This window comes from Trichechus manatus, unplaced genomic scaffold (assembly GCF_000243295.1).
Source record: "Trichechus manatus latirostris isolate Lorelei unplaced genomic scaffold, TriManLat1.0 scaffold00172, whole genome shotgun sequence".
Taxonomy (NCBI): domain Eukaryota; kingdom Metazoa; phylum Chordata; class Mammalia; order Sirenia; family Trichechidae; genus Trichechus; species Trichechus manatus.
In genome coordinates, this window is record NW_004444108.1 from 2,328,785 (window position 1) to 2,350,479 (window position 21,695).

General features: G+C 37.7%; 1 protein-coding gene across 3 annotated transcripts in view; it reads right to left on the reverse strand.

The window, feature by feature from the left end:
• The window catches only part of HMGCLL1 (3-hydroxy-3-methylglutaryl-CoA lyase like 1), a 191,927-nt gene that overhangs the window by 106,256 nt on the left and 63,976 nt on the right, over positions 1 to 21,695 (reverse strand). For all 3 annotated transcript variants that reach the window (XM_012558535.1, XM_012558534.1, XM_004386822.1), the window contains exons 2-3: positions 13,892 to 13,972; positions 13,552 to 13,659 (exon numbers count right to left, since the gene is read on the reverse strand). In XM_012558535.1, coding sequence (XP_012413989.1) covers positions 13,552 to 13,659; positions 13,892 to 13,972 — 189 coding nt within the window. The remainder of the gene's footprint in view (positions 1 to 13,551; positions 13,660 to 13,891; positions 13,973 to 21,695) is intronic.

Below are 21,695 nucleotides of genomic sequence, written 5' to 3' on the forward strand. Positions count from 1 at the left end.
TATTCCATCTGGCAAGGTCCACATGTATAGTCATCGTTTATGTTGCTGAAAAAGCTATTTACATCAAAGAAGTCATTGGTCTTTCAAAATTCTATCATGCAATCTCCAGTGTCATTTCTGCCACCAAGGCCATATTTTCCAAATACCAGTCTTTCTTCATCTCCAACTTTCACATTCCAATTGCCAGTAATTATCAATGCAGCTTGATTGCACATTTGATCAATTTCAGACTGCAGAAGTTGGTAAAAAAAATCTTCAATTTCTTCATGTTTGGCCTTAGTGGTCAGTGAGTAAATGTGAATGACAGTTGCATTAACTGGTCTCCCTTGTAGGCATACGGATATTACCCTATCACTGATAGCATTGTACTTCAGGGTAGATCTTGAAATGTTCTTTTTGATGATAAACCCAGTGCCATTCCTGTACAATTTCTCATTCCCAGCATAGTAGACCATATGATTGTCTGATTCAAAATGGCCAATACTAAGCCATTTCAGCTCACTAATGTCTTGGATATCAGTGTTTATGCATTCCATTTCATTTTCATGAGTGTTTCATTCTTTTGTATGCAGGGTCACTATGTGTCAGAACCAACTCAATGGTATTTAATAACAACAACAAGAATTTTCCTAGATTCATACTTTCTACATTCCACACTCTGATTATTAATGGACGCTTGCAGCTGTTTCTTCTCATTTTGAGTCATACCACATCAGCCAATGAAAGTTCCGAAAGCTTGACTCCATCCACGTCATTAAAGTCAACTCTACTTTGAGGAGGCACCTCTTCCCTAGCCGTAGTTGGAGTGCCTTCCAACCTGAGGGGCCTTATCTTCCAGCACTATATCAGACACTGTTCTGCTGCTACTCATAAGGTTTTCACTGGCCAATTTTTTCAGAAGTAGACTGCCAAGTCCTTCTTCCTAGCCTGTCTTAGTCTGGAAGCTCAGCTGAAGTCTGTGACCGTGCTGGTATTTGAAGTATCAGTGGCAAAGCTTCCAGTATCAAAGCAATATGCAAGCCACCACAGTACAATAAACTGACAGACAGGTGGTGGATAAACTGTATATCTGAGATAAACTAATTTGGATCAAATTCAAAAAGTACAATAAAAATTGTTTTAAAAAATATTCTTTCTATTTATAAGTATACTCTAAATAAAAAGTATATTTATATTCCTTTTATTTTATCAAATGTAAAGCAAATGAAAAGTTAGCATATACATGTATATACACAAATATATATGTATAACATTAAGGTGTAGGTTTTGAAATATAAAACTTACACATAGTCTAATATGCTTTTTGGATTATAATGTTAGCATTCCGATTTATCTTTTTAATTTTCTACATATTACTTCTAGAGAACTTCCCAGCAATTTAACCAGCTAATTTTAGATCAATGTGTGTGTGCCTAAAAATTAAGAAAGTTACTTTCTTTTTATTTTTAATAAATACTAGAAAGCATAGTTCTTTACTAACATATCAATAAAAGTGTCTTTTAAAATCATATTCTGTTTCAAAAATAACTAGAATGCTATGTTTAATTTCCAGTGCTCAGTGTAAAAGAATCATGGATTCTTGAAAACAAGTGGTGTTTCAACATAACTAAAACTGGTGAGCAAACCATTCCACATTTAACGTCTCAACGCTTTAAACGTCAAGCTCAGTTTTGAGTAACGGCTGTGATTCTACCACCTGAGCAAATCCTACCACTGTGGCACACTGGAAGTATATTAGTTTTCCTGTAGATCTGTTGGTGCAATGGTTAAGCACTCTGCTGCTAACCAAAGGGTTGCCTGTTCGAACCCACACAGTGGCTCTGCAGAAGGAATACCTGTGATGTGCTCCCATAAAAATTACAGCCTAGGAAACCCTATGTGGCAGCTCTACTCTGTCACATAGGGTCTCTATGAGTCAAAAACTGACTCGGGCTCCTAACAATAAACCCGCAGAACATACTTTGTGCTTCTCCAAAAATGGCTTAAGTGGCTTACTCAGGAGTCATATCAAGGAATGAGTTTACGTGAAAATAAGACTTACAATGTTTACCACACAAACTAATGAGAAGAATGCATAAAAGACCATTAAAAAGTCAAAATCAAATCTTTTTTCTGAGACAAACTGGATCTCTTCTGGCTTTTACACAATTATATTATGTACAAACCCTTCAACTGTCGGTGCATATAGATAGTTCTACAAAACCAAATTTTAAGATAATTTTATTCAGATGCAAAAGATGAATTTTAACATGACCAAAATGGCTTTCAAGGTTTCTTTTTCTTCCATGAGAAAACTTACAGAAAACATTATAAACATGATGAAGTCAATAAAATTGAATAAAAGATTAGGTAAAGTGCCTCATCTAACACTTTGTTTTGGTAACTTTATAAAGCCAAGAATAATGAAAACCCAATTTATTAATCAAAATGTCATTGATCAACTTAAGCAATTATCATCTTATTAATGATCCTATTAACATCCTATTATGCTGAGCATGAAAAATCTTTGAAAACAAGTATAGTTCTTGGTCTAATGGAGACAAAAAAGGAAAAAAAAAACATCAAATTATGCCTTGGCTTGAAAAAATAAAGAAATCTAACCAGTAGAATTGCTGACATTATAGCTCTTAAATACAACCTTTGCTTTTTCATTGGACACAGCAGTCAAATTATATCTTAGTTACAAAACAAGTTGCTGTTAAATGCTTAGTAATATGTACAATGTTAGAAACTCATTTTTTTCAATTTTATTACAGAGTATAACCTTAAAATAAGTTCAAACAGAATAAAAATAGTCCTCACCATCCTAACCAAAAAAAAAAAAAAAAATCATTTTCCTATTTCATTGTTCTTTTCTGAGTGACACAAAGGATATTTTAAAATTTTGTGAATATGCTTTAGGCAATTTGCTTTTCCTATGTGATACCAGTAGTAATGATGTAATTATACAATAATTATACAGTAGAATAACTTTAAAATATTGCATTTGGGGTTAATGACTGCTTAAAAACATGAAAAATGATAAAGCCCTCCTCACTCCAATTGGTCAGAGGAATGTAGGAATTTAAATCATCGTTATCTGTAAAGATATAGTAGGTAATACCCACTATTATATACACAACACTTGTATAAAATATAAATCAGCTTCACTGCCAGGTATAGTATACTATTCAAAATACTCGTGATTATTTTCATTTAAAAGGAGAGAATTTTAACTGCAAGTTTAGAGAAACATTTTGGTACAGCAAGTTAAAATAATGCTAACAAAAATGTGAAGAAAAATCTAATCGCGACTTTTCATTTCTGGAGTACAATTGACATATGTTCTACAAAGAGTAATTTATTCTTTCAAAAGAAAACAGACATTAAATAATACATTGAACTGGACCATGTGTACATTCCAGACATGTCGAATGGGATACAATGGACTCTCTGGAAAAGTGTCAGTCCAGAAGTTGGAACTTTGCTGGCAGGTCCTGACATGGAAGGTATAGCTTCAGGAATTCATGGAAATAAGATATTTTACAGAAAAGGTAGTGATTCCTGAAGCAGTGCCTGCTCACCATTCTCAGATGGACTGGACAGGAATTTAGAGGGCATGGAAGGAAACTGCAAACTTTTAACTTTTCCCCTTTACTTTCTGGCTCTTTCTTGTTCTTTTCTACCCCACTTCAGGCAGGAGAGTGACACACCACGACCACCCACTCCCCCATCCTGTGGCCTCCTTTCTAATTCGGTCTACATGCTTGGAAATAGGTATATAGAAAAAAATGGTTCTGCTCCAGAGTAGAAGTGGTTATGAAAAGCAAGTTGGAGGGGCCTGAAATCTGGCAAGGTCAAGACTTAGTGGAAGCGCCCCAAGGCCCATAGGGTAGTGGGACAGGATTATGAAGGTAAATGCCTAGAATCGGCTTCACCAGCATCTCATTTCTGCTTAAGCAGTGGTGAGGCTGAGAAAGATGTGGAGGGGACTGTGGATACTGCTTTCTCCCTCTCATCTTCTATTAGCAAGCGCTATGCTAATTTCTTTCTACAGCAACATGTGAAAAGAAACTGGCCTAGTTGTACTTACAAAAATACCTGGCAGGGGAGGGCATGGTAGGCAAACAAAAGCAGAAGGTATGCGTTACTTGTATACAAATATGGTAACACTCTAGGCAACTCACCTCTCCCTCAAATATATTCATCCTGAAAATAATTTCAGGAAAGAAAAAAGTTAAAAGGGGAGGATTGGGAATAAGGTAAATATTGCTAGCTATGGCAGTGTCTATTGGTATATATATACATACATATATTCAGAGCCCTGGTTGCCCAGTGGTTAAAAGCATGGCTGCTAACCAAAAGGTCAGCAGTTCAGATCCACCAGTTGCTCCTTGGAAACCCTGTGGGGCAGTTCTACTCTGTCCTATAGGGTCACTATGAGTCTGAACCAACTCGACGGCACCGGTTTTTTGTTTTTTTTATATATATAACATATATATATATGTTGTTGTTAGGCGTCGTCAGGTCAGTTGTGACTCATAGTGACCCTATGTACAACAAAATAAAATACTGGCTGGTCTTGCACCATTCTCACAATCATTGCTGTTTGAGCCCATTGTTGTAGCCACTGTGTCAATCCATCACATTGAGAGTCTTCCTCTTTTTTGCTGACCCTCTACTTTACCAAGCATGATGTCCTTCTCCAGGTACTGGCCCCTCCCGATAATATTTCCAAAGTACATGAGACGAAATCTTGCCGTCCTCGGCTTCTAAGGAGCATTCTGGCTGTACTTCTTCCAAGATAGATTTGTTCATTCTTCTGGCAGTCCATGGTATATTCAATGTTCTTCACCAACACCATAATTCAAAGCCATCAATTCTTCTTGTTCTTCCTTATTCTTTGTCCAGCTTTCCCATGCATATGAGGTGATTGAAAATACCATGGCTTGGGTCAAGCGCACCTTAGTCCTCAAAGTGACATCTCTGCTTTTTAACACTTTACTACAGAGGTCTTCTGCAGCAGATTTGCCCAATGCAATCTGTTGTTTGATTTCTTAACTCTTGCTTCCATTGGTACTGTCATGGATTGAATTATGTCCCCCCAAAATATGTGTCATCTTGGTCAGGCCATGATTCCCAGTATTGTGTGGTTGTCCTCCATTTTGTGATTGATGCAATTTTCCTATGTGTTGTAAATCCTAATCTCTGCCTGTGGTTAATGAGGCAAGATTAGATGATGTTAAAAAGGATTAGGGTGGGATGTAACACCCTTACTCAGGTCTCATCCCTGATCCAATGTAAAGGGAGTCTCCCTGGGGTGTGGCCTGCATCACCTTTTATCTTACAAGAGATAAAAGGAAAGGGAGGCGAGCAGAGAGTTGGGGACCTCATACCACCAAGAAGGCAGCATTGGGAGCAGAGCACGTTCTTTGGACCCAAGTTTCCTGCACAGAGAAGCTCATAGATCATGGAAAGATTGATGACAAAGACCTTCCTCCAGAGTTGACAGAGAGAGAAAGCCTTCCCCTGGAGGTGGCGCCCTGAATTTAGACTTCTAGCCTACTGGACTGTGAGAAAATAAATTTCTCTTTGTTAAAGCCATCCACATGCGGTATTTCTGTTATAGGAGCACTAGATAACTAAAACAGGCATTGATTGTGGATCCAAGTAAAATGAAATCCTTTACAACTTCAATCTTTTCTCCGTTTATCATGATGTTGCTTATTGGTCCAGTTGTGAGAATTTTTGTTTTCTTTATGTTGAGGTATAATCCATACCGAAGGCTGTAGTTTTTGATCTTCATCAGTAAATGCTTCAAGTCCTTTTCACTTTCAGCAAGCAAGGTTGTATCATCCGCATATGGCAGGTGGTTAATGAGTCTTCCCCCAATCCTGATGCTACTTTTCTTTTTCGTGTAGTCCAGCTTCTCAGACTATATCCTCAGAATACAGACTGAGTAAGTATGGTGAAAGGATATAATCCTGACACACACCTTCCCTGATTTTAAAACACACAGTATCTCCTTGTTCTATTCTAACAACTCCCTCTTTGTCTATGTACACGTTCCACAAGAGCACAATGAAATGTTCTGAAATTCCCATTCTTTGCAATGTTATCTATAATTTGTTATGATCCACACAGTTGAACGCCTTTGCATAGTCAACAAAACACAAGTAAACATCTTTTTGGTATTCTCTACTTTCAGCCAAGATCCATGTGACATCAGCAATGATATCCCTCGTTTGGGAGTTCAAAATAAGCATAACTTGCTTCTCTATCAACTGCATTTATTCTTTAAATATTAGTAAGATAAAGCACATAACAAGGTTACTTAGCAGATTGGTTTTAAAAACACACATGTGACAAATTATAAAAACAGCCCCAATAATACTTCACCTTCCACTTGCTCGTCCAGAATGCCACGCTCCTTCCCTTGAAACTGGGTGGGCCTTTGTAACTGCCTCAACTTATATAGGATGGCAAAGTAATGCTATAAAACTTATAAGACTTGGTCATGAAGGTTATACCACCTTCGCCTGGTTCCCTCTCTTAGAACACTCACCGTGGTAGATGTCTAATACGCTATGAGGAAGCCCAAGTAGTCCACTTAGAGAGACTACATGAAGAGGCTTTGGGATCACATGAAAGGAGAGAGATGCCCTGCCAGCCCCCAGCTGCAGTAGCCACCATCCTCTGCTGTTCTATCTCTGGCCATCATCTGACTGCTACTTCTGGAGACAACTTGAGCCAGACATGCCCAACTGAGATATTAATGAATTCTTGATTCACAGAAACTACAAGAGAAAACAATCGTTGCTGCTGTTTTAAACCACTAAATTTTGGGGATTATTTTGTTTTATAGATAATCAGAAGAACTAGCATCAATTTTACTAGCTTTTAGGGATATGGGGCAGCTGCCCATATGTGAATACATACATGCACACAAATTCACACAAACACACAAAAAAATATGATAAATTATTTGGCATAAGGTAGATAGTCAATGAGAAACATTGATCTATTGACACAATCTGAAGAGTGTATAGTTCATGTCATTAAATGCTGAAGGGTGTATGGCTCATGTCATCATATGAGGGAGAAAATAACTGTATGCTTGTTTTCTATTTTCTTGCAGTGATAACATATTTTATCAATGTGATATAGCTCTTATATCATAACTTTACCCAATTTAACTTTCAATTACCATCTCAGGGCATTCACTGAAGAAAGTAGTGTCTCTATTTCTTCTCTGAGACCAAATATTGAACAAATGGCAACTATTATTAGACATTGAAGAAAATCAACATTTTCAAATAAGTTGAAAAATAAAACAAGTCTAGCACATTTAAGAAGCTGCTGTTAAAGTAAATATATCCTTAAACTTTTTAAATACAAGTCTTTTCACAAGAAAGCGGGACTAGAGTTGCTCCTGTACTACCAATTCAGAACCTAAATAACCAAATCCACTGCCATTGAGTCGATTCTGACTCATAGCCACTGTATAGGACAAAGTAGAACTGCCCCATAGAGTTTCCAAGGACGTGACTGGTGGATTCGAACTGTCAACATTTTGGTTAGCAGCCAAGCTCTTAACCACTGCGCCACTGATTCAGGGGCGAAAAAAACGAAAATAGGAACTTCACCAATGAATATTCTGGATGATCTGAAATGGCTAGTTCCTGAGGTTGACTGAGACAGTTTAACAGAATCCACCTCTAATATAGAATAAGTATGTAGAAGGCCTAAGTGTACCAAAGAGGCCAGTGATTAAGGGACAAGACCCCTGAGTCTGTTAGCAATGTGTCTATAATCCCCATGCCAGCATCCTAGAGTGCAGTAGAAAATAGAGCACTAAGCATAGAACTGAGCATCCCAAGTCAGTCGCATTTGGAAACAATTTGTGTTAAATCTTGCTTCCCTTTCCACTTACCTGCGTACAGGAACTCTTGTAACACCATGAAATGGGACTTGCAGCCTTAATAAATTACACCTGAATTCTCTTTGAGGCAATGGCAGATGCCAACTCACCTTGGGAATAATGGATGGATGAGCCTCAACCTAAAATACCCTCGAGAGTTTTAGGTTTCCCAGCCAGGTAACTTAGGCTCTTAAACAAAACAATTTGGGGGTTTTCTCTCTGGATCTCTCACTCTCTTTCTCTCACATACACACACACACTGCCAACATGTCGACTAAATCATCCCTTTCCCTAACTCTTCCCCACACACCCATCCCCCTCACAAAGAGTAGACATAAGAGAAGCCAGGGTGGTACTCTGTGGCAGAAGCTACAGTCTCCTGTATCTTATCAACATAAATTTTAAACTTCAATTCAATAAAAGTGTTTTCATTATCAATTAAAAACTAATTGTATTTCACATTAAACAAATGGTAGGGGAAAGTTCAAACATCCCAACTTTCTAACACTGGGCTTAGGCTATATTTTTAAGTGTTAGTTTGACTTGTAAATAATTGTTGCAGTCTCTTATGTACATTTCTTTCTACTTTTATATGTCAAGACATATGACTCACCCATTCCAATGGTTAAAAATTAATTAAACAGAGAGCAAATATGTATAATGGGAACTTTACATATGACATATATAAGCATGTAGTATTATGCTATAGGGTCACTATGAGTCAGAATCGACTCAACAGCAATGGGTTTGTTTGTTTTTTTATTATGCATGCTCAATGAATTCTTATTTTTAAATAAATAACATTCATTTTAATCACTCATATTAATGAAAGTGTTTAAAATAAATAGCTAAGTTAAAGATGAATATAAAATTCTATTTAGTTCATTTAAAAAAAAACTTTTTAGCATATTTATAGCAATTTAAATGGCTTAGTAGTAACAGCCACATTCCAAAGCTGTAATAAGCTTATCTATTTTTATAAACATGTTTTCCTTCTGCTGTTATTGTTGTTCCTTTCATCTAAGTGGAGGACCACCTGGACTCATTCCAAATGTTCTTACATTACATGTCATTGTAAGGAAATCTTTTTCCAGATAAGTTGTAAAAAACATCTATTTTTTAATGGCAGGTATTTTATCATTTCTAGCCATTTAGATTATAGGTATGGGATCCTGTTTTATATGGCACCCTGCTACTGTGGAACTTTTCTTTTAGCTGTTTTAGTTAGAAAGCTTCTGCCAAACAAAACAGTAGGAGGGAAACTATAAAAAAGCTTTAAAATGCTAAAAAAAGACATAAGTGAACAAGCAGCAATCTAAACATAAACCAGAGGACTATTCCCATGACCTATGTTCAAGAAAAAAAATATAAGAAGATGCAGAGAATTAATAGAGTACCAATTTACAGCCACACACTTTGTCTTAAGAAGTTGAAATTACTTCAGAGAATACATATAACCGTTGTACTTAAATTATTCCATGACAAATGGAATTAGACAAACCTGACGTCATAACATTTCCTCCTAAAACCAGAAAGAATGATATATTATTTCCAAAGAGAAATTAACATTATGAACGTTCTGCTGACTGAAGGCCTTTTTTGTTAGCATAAAAGCAATGAAATCATTAGAGTTACATGATGAGACAACCTCTAACTACAATTAAAAAGAAAACCAGCTCTACTCGGGCAAGCTAGATGAAGTCTAAAACACCAATGCAATTATGGAAAACTAAATTGCAAAACCAGGATACTCTCTATATTGCCCTTTGAAAAACACCTGATATGTAGTAAGTGACTGGTATAACGTTGGAAGATGAGTCTCATATTATCTTTGGTTCAGGTACACTGTTCTTTTACAGATGTTTAATGTATTTAAACCATTTTTTTTTTTTTTTGGAATACATGTACAGAGATTAGTATTAAAGCTGAAATATATAACAAATGCCTTAGTATTTAAAGGGCAAAGTGTTTTTACTCACTCAGATTGGGCCCGATCCAACATTTAAACTAAACACATACTTTAATCTTTAGGAAAAATATTGTTTATCAAAGAGAAGAAAGTTAAGTTGTGCGGAGCCCGGGATCAGTAGGTCAGTCTGCCTGTCAGTCAAGCATTTATTTCAATAACATTATTGAACACTGGTCAAGGGCCAGGTGCTCCAACTCTGGGCATTCACACACAGGGACCCATTCACATGTGTTCTTACCCATAATCTTCCCACGCCACAGGCATCACTGCTGGGATTTCCAAGATTCAGAGAGGTTGAGTCACTTGCTCAAGCCCCAGGAAAAATGTGGACAAGAACACAGTTCTAGAGACACTGCCACCTCGACACAGCCTTCCTCCAGAGGTATGTGGGTGAATTCAGTCATTTATTTGGTAATGTTTTAAGTCCAGGAAGAGTTCATTAAATCTCAATAGGTTAAGTTCTGAATTCAACTCAGGACCAAGCCGAGAATAAATCATATTATTTTATAGTCCCATCACATGTATCCACTTAACTTGAGGCCGGGAGGCATTTTCCTATTAATGCTCACAGAGTGAATTCTTTCCCTTTTGTTGTGTTCATCTTTTCTCTTAGCTAGCTGTGCAAGAAGCAGCTTGGCCTTCTGGAAAGGATTTTAGTCTCATCCTTTAAATGTCACTGGGCACATCCTAGATCACTGATCTTAGATCATACTGATCCTCGATCAGTCTGATGAGTCAATCAATCAATTTCCCATGTCCCACAGGGATAACTTCATGAAGACTTAAAGAGGAATAAAAGGGTCTAACACTCCCTTAAAATTAATGGCAGCTAGTAAAATACTAGTAGCTGTCATTTTATAAAATGACAATCTCAAGCAAATACGTCTAATCTCATCAAGCTATCCATGTCTTCCTACAGAAAGTGTCTGTGGTCTCCATTAAAACCCACTGCCATAGAGTCAATTCCGACTCATTGCGATCCCATAGGGTTTTCCAAGCTGTGATCTTCACAGAAGCAGATTACCACATCTTTCTCCTGCTGAGCAGCTAGTGGGTTCGAAGAGCTGACCTTCTGGCTAGCAGCTGAGCACTTAACCACTACACCACCAGGGCCTTCATTACACAGGACTAAATACAAGAACAAAAGTTAAGAGTCTCTTATCCATATCAGTGGATTGAAAGTAGTATGTATTGTATGTTCTGTCAGGCTGATTGATCCATTTCTCATTTCACAAGTATTTACTGAGTACTTAGTATGTACAAAGCACTGGGGATACAGTGATGAACAAGAAAACACAGTCTCTACCTTCATAAAAATAACACCTACAACATAGGAAATATATAATCGGAAAATATTTACAAAAATATATACAATAATAAACAGTGATGACTGGGATGAAGAAAAATTACAGTTTGTCTTGAGAATAAATAAAAGGAACCCTGCTATTTGAACACCTACTCTGAAAAGTGATGTATTACTACTACTGTGAGTCCTCCTGTGCCTTCTTTGGCTTCTAATGCCTTGCAATGAAAACTTTAACGTTTTAAGCCTTTTTACATCATAATGTTGTAACTTCAGACAAATGCAGAAATTGAGATGCACATAAGCAAGTACAGATAAAGTGCTATGGAAGAGTCAGGATACGTAAATAAGGAACAACAAGCAGTTTGGTTTCATTGGAGCTTCAACAAAGCAAAGACTGGTAATAGAACTAAAGCTGTACAGAGGGCCTCGGATGCCAGGCCAAAGTGTCCAGATTTTTTTCAATGAAGAGAAGGGAACCTCTCAAAAACCTGCAATGTAAGTTTGAGAAGGTTGATATTTCTGAAGATTATGTTAGATGCAATAGGTAAAATTTCTAAGGAAGGGAAAAACTGTGCTTAAGAATATCATTTAAAGTCCTGCAACAACAATTAGGCAATGAGGATTGTTTTAATTGCCTCCTGGTCACCCCATTGGTAAGGGAGGGACTTTCTCTCTAGGGTTATGGAGATGGACAAACACATGACACCTGACACAGGAGAGATGAGATCAACGGCAGTTTATTAGTCACATATACTCACAGCCTGGGGAAGACAGGTCATGCCATACAAGGCCACACTGGGGCTGCACTCAAGAACAGACAGAAAAACCAGGGGCTGTGGGAGGCAGGCTTGCAGCACACTTTGTAGTATGAAGAGGGTGAAGTGCCATCAGTTCCCTCAAGATGATGTGATTGATGTTTGAATAATTTTGTGGGCTGGCAGGGAACTGAAACCTACTACTCAGAAATAAGCAGGAACTGTGCCTGGTATCCCTGAAAAGGAGAGTTGTTTGTATAGGGAACCTTGTCCGTGGGAGCACAGTGGGGAGGAAAACTTGAGGTTAGACCACTGAAGTCCCTCCTGGCTTCACCAGATAAAGCACACAATATTGGGCCTTGATTTGAGGCTTTACACCACAAGTGTCTGGGTTATTAATGTATCACTGGGAGTTGAAATGAAGAGACAAGTAAAAACTGCACTGAGAAAGAAGAATTTTTATTAGTCAATAAATGATTAAACAGAAGATAACCTTTTGAGGATTTGAAGTCCAAAATTTCAATGGAAATAGTTGAGCTACTAGCATAAAGTAGGATGGACAATAACAGGTTTAATTTTGGATCCAATGAGTTTCAGTTGCTGATGGCACATCCAGCTGAAGCTTACAGAGATGGAAGAACTAGACATAAAGACCTGTCATCCTCCTGGAGGTGACTGCTGATGTTGGAAGGACTGCCAAAGAAAATAGTATAGGCAAAGAAAAGTACTGAAGGCAGAACTTTGGTGGAGCCTTAAACTTAGTGGTAGGAGAAAGACAGAAATAGCAGAGATAACAGAAAAAAGCAGTTGGGGAAGTAACTAAACCAGGAAAGTAGAGAATAATGGAAACCAAGGGACAAGAGTGGAAGAGCAATCAATGGAGTTAAGTGATGGGGAGAGATGGAGGGGCCTGAGGACTGAGAACAAGTTTTGGATTGGGAAGGGAGAGGATTTTATTGGCAGCTAAGTATTAATCATGTTTCAAAGACCAGAGTCAAGTCTCAGAAGTGATGAGTGCTGCCACCTGCCTGCCAACTCTGGATAAACCTGGGAGTCTAAATTACCCTTTTTGCCTTGTCTTTAATGAATATATATATATATACATACACAATATATACACATATCTCACATACATGACTCTATTGCAAATATAACTGCTAAAATGTGCAAAATAAAGAGGGTGCATATCCACATTTCTCACTAATATGGGATTCCATCGGGAAGTTATCAGGCCTTGATCACTTCCATCTAATAGATGAAAATTCTAAAACACCTGGAAACATTCGGATCATTCATAATGTCATTAAAATGGTAAATGGAGGACATGCTTCTAAATTACTATTTAAGAGGCTTAGCTTCTGCTCATAACACTGGAAAATATACTCACATAGTTTAGTATGGAGTTCCAAACAACTTTTTAGGACTTGATTTAAAATATTCCATCAAAAGGTTTTTCTTTAATCCAGATTTCAGTACATGGGCTAATATTTTATAAGAAAATAAGCATGGCAAATAATCAATTATATCAATTTAATGTCATAACATGTATCATATTGTTTACTACGTAATTCTTCTCAGAGTTGAATTGAGGATATAATTAAGGAATTATACATTTACATACCTGTGGTACCCATCTGGAGGACACAAAGCTGGTCACTTCTATTACAGACAAGCCAGTTTGGGAAAGTTTATTGATAAATTCAATTTTTATATCTGTAGGAACTATAATCTATGAAAACATAAAAAGTGATTTGATAAGTAAATTCTGTAAGGTCTACTGAAGCACAACAAAAAATTACTTCCCAACTGAAAGCAAATCCTATTTGATGATTTATAAGTTTAAGCTGCAACTGAGAGCACACATAATAATGGAGCGTATGAAATCCACGTAAGTAAAGCTTAAGAAATATTAATATTTAGACATAATCTGAAATAAATATGTAAAATTATCATCAAAATACCTTTTCATTCTGTAATCCATCCCTTGGTCCAACTTCTACTATTTTAACATACCCAGGGAGTCCAGATAACTGGGATGATTCCTGAAATACAAAATAACAAGAGCAAGAAAAACAGATCACTTTTAGATCACACTTGCTTATTTGAAGAGTTAAACAAATACACTTTGTTTCATTAAATTCTCACCCCTGAAAGTTAAAACAGTAAGAAATCAGTACAATGATATAATCTACATACAAAGTTTACATTATTGGCAACATAAAGCCATTCTTTCCTTGCAATTGAGTGATATTCAATCTACATGTGATTAAAATTCAAAGGTTAATTTTTTAAATATAACTGTGGAACAGATGATTTACCCAGGATCTAAACAGCAAATCTATTGGGTAATTCTGTATGTAATGATAAACTTAGCATTGTTTGAGTTCATTAAATAAATAGAACATCATATTAATAGACTTCTAGTAAGTACAGTCATACAAGATGCTATCCTCTATATTCTGAACTTGAGGAGTGTAGACTTGGTTATCTGGCTTGTACCCAGAAAGTTGAGACTGGAGAAGAACATGTGATATTTGTTTCATCTGTGTCAACAGCACAACTATCACCTAAACCCTACTTCCTTACGGACAGATCCCACAGTAGACTTTAATCCTTAACACCCTATTAGAAACAGTCTAGTCCTAACCCAACGTAACACCCTATCCTACCTTTAGCCCAAATTTGAGGTGACAGAGAGTCTGTGTCCTGGAACCTCTGTTCCTAAACTGGTTACTATGGACATGCCATGTTTTGATGACACTAGCTTAAAACCTGGGAAATAGGAACAGCCTTTCTAAACTTCATCTTGCAGTTAAAATCAGAAGTAGGGTAATCTTTCAAGACTTGGACCAATATAATCTTCTGGTACATTCTGAGCCGAGTTAAGTGTGGGTGCTCCATTCATCAAGTTCTTCAAATAGATCGTTGATGACATAAGTCCAAATCAACAGGACCTGTCTTTAAGGATTTTTGTGTCTTTCTTCAGGGATGATGAATTTTGACTGACTAATTCATATTGTCTCACTCTGTCCTTTTAACAGTCATTGGTGTATACTGGTGAAGCGGTTGTTTTGGATGTAGGACCCAGTTTGTGTCTACGGCACAAAAAATAAAAAAAAAATGCTCACTGGTTCTGTTAGGGTCCAGAGCAGTTATGTGACTTTATTAGGACTCTGTGCTAAGATAACAGAGCCCAGATGGTCCCTGTTACAATGTTTACTGGTCACCTCCCACAATCATCATGAAGCTGGGTAATTCAATAAACAAAAATTAACCAATAAGGAAAATAATTCTCATTTCTGTATCTTCTGAACAGGTTGTGAGGTTAACCTCAGAAGTTGCAAGGGGAGGTGGGGGGTATCTTAGCTTCAGGCTCAGTTTTGGATGACAGTAGCAGAACAATGCCTCATTTACGGAGTGGCCATAAGTTCAATGAGGCAATAAAATACTAAGGTGCCATTTGAAAAAGTTAGAGTAGATGACAGAAGGTCACTCCTCTTTCTTATTTTATCCAGTCCAAGAACGCAGAAAAGAAAACACACACACACACACACACACACACACACACACACATCTAGGGAATCTTAGGCCGTGTGGTCTTATTATCACTGTTTCCTGAAATTGCATTTTCAGCTGCAATTACCTTGGAACATAATGGATGAAGAGTACTTCTTTATTAAACAGCAATGTTCACCCAAAAAAAAAAAAAAAAGGAACATAGTGTTTTTACGGTGATAACAGCAGGTTGAATATAATTAAAGAGCTTGGGATCTTCCTTTGCATCAATTTGTTGAAGCTAGCATAATTAACAAGCAATCTGAAGAAATTATAGAACGCCAATAATCATGGCCATTTCATTGAAACCAGAATATGTGTTCACATGGTATTACTTTAGATTTATTCCTGAATCTAATGCTAATGTTTTGTCTTTCCAGATATAGGTAAATATCTGAGAAATCAGCAGAAAGTCAGAATGTGCTCAGTAAGTTCAAAGAACAACAACATCCTTTAAAAAAAAAGTGCAGAAGTAAACAAAGACAAAACTAAAACCAATTAATACATACAAGCTGGGTATCTGTGATATGACAGGCTTCTCTTGGTGAGCTTTAGTCTCTTCTTGAGCATTACTGTCTCTGTATTGACTTAACTATAGAGGTTTAGATTTACATAAACAATGTCTAGTGGTAAAATCCAACAAAATGTCACACAAGCACATAAAATCTATCGCTAGAGCTTCCTAAGTATTCTCCTTAATATCTTTCAATATCTAACAGTCAGAGAGAACTCTCAGCCTAAGGGAAACGATGCTTCATGACCAACCTCTCCTGTTACCTCTCTCCTTCATGCATCCTATGCTTTGCCAAAAAACAAACAAAAAAACCCAAACCCATTGCCATGGAGTCGGTTCCCACTTCACAACAACCCTATAGGACAGAGTAGAACTGACTCGTAGGGTTTCCAAGAAGTGACTGGTGGATTTCAACAGCTGACATTTTGGTTACCAGCCAAACACTTCACTACTGCTCTACGAGGGCTCTATCCTATTCTTTAGCCAAGCTAAAATCATGTTTCCTCACTTTCGTGTCTGTACACATGACGTTTCTGTAGCTTGGAAATACTTTTCCATTTGTAAGGAAGACAATTCACCAACTGTGTTTTGCTTCTTCGTAGACATAGAAATGGACCCCATTTTCCCTCAATCTAGGAGTTATATTTGAACGAGTTTCAGATAATGGAACATGAATGGGAATAATATGCACTACTTTTATACTTGGTCTATGAAAATATGCCATGCACACTCCTTCATGTTCCTTCCCCTTCAGCCACCTTGACTCAGATGAGTATAGCACACCAGAAGGCTAAATGATAAAGATGACAGAGACAAAAACTGGAAGACTCTTACATCCCTGAATCATTGCTTGAATAAGAATTTACTGTCAATAAGAAGCAATCAGTTCTTATTACAGGAGTAAATAAATTTCAACACTTTTAGACTTAAGATTAAAAAAAAAAACAACCAAACCTGGCGCAGTCTAGTAGATTCCAACTCATAGCAACCCTGTAACAACCCTATAGGACAGAGTAGAACTGCCCCATAGGGCTTCCAAGGAACATCTTATGGATTCCAACTGCTGACTTTTTTTGGTTAGCAGCCAAGCTCTTAACCACTGCACCACCAGGGATTAGAATTTTATATTTTATAGATATTGGTTGTCAAGAACAGTGAACGGAGGACTTCTGGGCAACATGGCACTATAGACAGAAGCCCCATGCTGTCCCTCCACAGCAAAGATCCAAAAAACTAAGTCAAACAGAGACAAATGTCAATCCTGACACCCTAAGCATCAAATGAAGAGATAAAAAACTCAGCCAAGCACTGAATGGAATAAGAAACTGACCAAGAACAGAGAGCGAGGAGAGATACATGCAGAGGTCCCCTATCAGCTAACGTAGCATGGATTTGCCATCTTGCACTCCTGCAGGAGATCAAAAAACAGGGAGAACAGGAAAGCAGCTTCATGCAGCTCCCACCAGGAGACAGAACAACCAGTAACCAGCAATATAAGCTTTCCTACCCCATGCCCTTCTTCACCCTCACTCAGCCTCCTCTGCTTCCTGCAGCCACAGTCTCTTCGCCAGGAAGCATGAGATTCACCTCTGTGCCAGTTGGATTCTACCTGCCCACATTGGCAGGCTCCCTGAGTGCCATTTGTTGGCTGCTGGTGTTGCTTTTTTCCACTTCCTTCAGTTTCTTCCATACCTCTCACCACATCCCCCTCCTTTCTTTCAAATACCTGGCTCCATATGCCATCTTTGCTTCTTCCTGAAACACTGTAAAATGCCATTCAACTGTGCAACTGCTTCCCAGCCATGCCACCACGCTGATGGGACCCCCGGGGCTTTTGTTTGTTTGTATGTTTTGATTTGTTTGTTTTCTTTTTCTTTTCTCGGATTGGGAGCCCCTTCTAGCTGGGTGGTACTGTGTGGCTTTGGAGCTACTCCCTCAGTCTGAGCAGTTAGGCAGTGGGATCCTTGGGGGCATTTCTTTTCTTCTTTTGGTTTTGTTTTTTGTGTTTGTCTTCTTTTCTCTCTTTTTTCCCTTTTTGTCTTTATTTCTTAGTTTCTCATCTTTCTATACTTATATTTCTCTTCCTGTCTACTGAATACCTAGTGCTCTGCCCCTTCTAAACAGGCTGTACTTAAGAGCCTGGGAGCAACTTCCCCAGTCCTTGCAGATGCATCGGTGGGGTCCCTGGGGGATTTTCTTTTTTTTTTTTTTTTCTCCTAATTTTTGTTTATTCATTTTTATCTTTTACCCCCTTCTATTTTTTTTCCTTTTTGTTTTTCTCAGTTTCTTAGTCTCACCTCTACACTTCAATGGCAACCCCCCTTAGCACTCTTTATTGTTTGTTTCTATGTTTTTGGCTCCTATTCCTCTCTCCTCTCTCTCCTCTTTCCCATGCCTGTCTTAGCTCCACACATCACAATCTTCTCCCTCACTCCTGCCTACCTGTACTATATGCTGAACATCACACTCCCAAGCAGCACAGGCACAGCCTAATGGAACCTGCCCTGCAATGATTCCTGGCCTGCCCTGTCGGCCCTAGTACGTGCCACAAACAACACATCCAAGCAACTCCCCTTCAGCTGGACCTGCCCTACTGTATCATACCTGAGCGACTAACCCTGCCCATTGGAGAAAGAGATGAAAAGTGTCATGCCCACAGACAAGCAAACAACAAAGAACACACAACCCGCCTGCTCAGACATAACCAACTAAAAGAAAAAAAGCAGGAAGAAACAAACAAATCTACAATCAATAAATGAGGACTACAACTACTGAATGTCCCAAAGACCGCAGACATTATCAAAACATATTAAAAAAACAGGACAGGATGGTTCCAGTAGGTGTCCAAAATAAAACAGCAGATGACTTTACAGTAGAAGGAAAAACACTAGAACTACCTGATAGGGAATTCAAATCTCTAATATTCAGAGTTAATCAAGAGTTGAAGCAAAAACCAGACAAAAATTAGGAAAAAATAGACACATTCATGGAAAATACAGACCAAAAAAATGGAAGAACTCAAGAAAATAATACAGCAACAAAATGCTAAAATAAATTCACAACTAGAAATCATACAAAAACAACAATTAGAAATCCAAAAGATAAACATCAAGATTTCAGAAATGGACAGTGTCATAGAAGGGCTGAGGAGCAGGTTTGAAACCATGGAAGAACAGGATCAGAGAAATTGAACACATGGAAGAACAGGATCAGAGAAATTGAACACAAACACTTGGATACAACTCTGTTTGAGGAAAAATCAGAAAAAAAAGAACAAAGAAAAATGAAGAAACCCTGAGAATTATGTGGGATACAATCAAAAGCAAAAATCTTGGAGTGATCAGAGTTCCAGAACAGGGAGAGAAAACAGAAAACACAGACAGGATCATTGAAGAACTGCCGACAGAAAACTTCCCCCAACATCATGAAAGACGAAAAGCTGACTATCCAAGAAGCTCAACAAACCCCATATAGGATAGACTCCAAAAGAAAAATCACCAAGGCATATCATAATCACACTTACTAAAACCAAAGACAAACAAAGAATCCTGAGAGTAGCTCGAGAAAAACAAAAAGTCACATACAGAGGAGAAACAATAAGGCTCAGCTTGGATTACTTGGCAGAAACTATGCAGGCAAGAAGGTAATAGGATGACATATATAAAACCCTGAAAGAAAAAAAATTGCCAGCCAAGAATAATATATCCTACAAAACTCTAGTTCAAATATGATGGTGAAATTAGGATATTTCCTGATAAACAGAAATTAAGGGACTATGTAAAAACCAAACCAAACTTACAAGAATTATTAAAAGGAGTCCTTCCATCTGAGAACAAACAACATCAGACCACAGACTGAATCTAGGGAGCAGAATCATACCAGCTAGATACCAACCTAGGAAATGAACTCTCAAGGACTATCCAAAACCAAAACAATTACAACAGGAAACCAGAGAGGTTAATCTGCAAATGACAACAATGTCAGAACAATAAAAGAGAGAATAAAAGGTATTGGTATAGAACCCTCTAATGGAGAGGAAGGCAAGGTGATACCAACTAATAATAAACTGGTTCAAACCTAGGAAGATATGGGTAAATTTCAAGGTAACCACAAAGAAAGTTAACAAACTATTAATCAAAATAAAGAAGAAAAATATAAAGTCTTAGTAAAAACAAAACAAACAAAAACAAAATAAATGGAAAAAAATCCACAAACACAAGGAATTCAGCACAGGAGAGGAAGAGGAACAAAGAAAACGTCAGCACCACAAAAAAAAAGCACTACAAAATGACAGCAATAAACTCACACCTATCAATAATTACACTGAATTTATTTATTTACTTTATGGTAAGGAATTTTTATTCTTTGTTTCTAATTTTTTTTATTGTACTTTGGATGAAGATTTACAGAGCAAACAGTTTCTAATTAAACAGTAAATATATTGTTTTATGACAATGGTTAACAACCCCATGACATGTCAACACTGTCCCTTCTCAAACCTGAGTTCCCTATTACCAGCTTTCCTGTTCCCTCCTGCCTTCTAGTCCTTGTCCCTGGACTGTAGTGTCCCATTAGTCTCATTTTGTTTTATGGGGCTGTCTAATCTTTGGCTGAATGGTGAACCTCGGGAGTGACTTCTTTACTGAGCTAAAAGGGTGTCATACTCTCAGGGTTTCTCCAGTCTCTGTCAGGCAGTAAGTCTGGTCTTTTTTTGTGAGTTAGAATTTTCTTCTACATTTTTCTCCAGCTCTGTCCGGGACCTCTGTTGTGATCCTGGTCAGAGCAGACAGCAGTGGTAGCCAGGAACCATCTAGTTGTACTGGACTCAGTCTGATGGAGGCTGTGGTAGTTGTGGTCCATTAGTCCTTTGGACTAATCTTTTCCTTGTATCTTGTTTTCTTCATTCTCCCTTGCTGCCGAAGGTGTGAGACCACTGAAGTATCTTAGATGGCTGCTAACAGGCTTTTAAGACCCCAGATGCTACTCACCAAGGTTGAATGCAGAACATTTTCTTTATAAACTTTGTTATGCCAATTGAGCTAGATGTCCCCCGAGACCATGGTCCCCACAGCCCTCCGCCCAGCAGTTCAGTCCCTCAGGGAGTTTGGATGTGTCTATGGAGCTTCCATAACTTTTCCTTGTACAGGTTGTGCTGGCTTCCCAAGTACTGTGTACCGTCTGTCTTACCCTTCACCAAAGTTACCACTTATCTATTGTCTATTTAGTACACTGAATTTAAATGCCCTAAGGCACCCATAAAGAGACAAAGAGTGACAGAATGGATAAAAAAACAGGGCCCATCAATATGCTGTCTACAAGAGACACATCTTAGAAACAAATAAGTGAATTTTTTAAAAATCAAAGTATGGAAAAAAATATATAAAGCAAACTGCTACCGAAAAGGAGCAGGAGTGGCAATACTAATCTCAGATAAAACAGACTTTAAAACCGAATCCACCATAAAAAACAAAGAAGTGCACTATATCATGATTAAGGGGATGATCCATCATGAAGATATAACCATAATAAACATCTACGCACCCAATGACAGGGCTCCCAAATACATAAAACAAACTCTAACAACACTGAAAAGAGAAATTGACAGTTTTACAATAACAGTAGGAGACTTTAACACACCACTCTCAGTAAAGGACAGAACATCTAGAAAGAAACTCAGCAAAGATACAGAAGGGCAC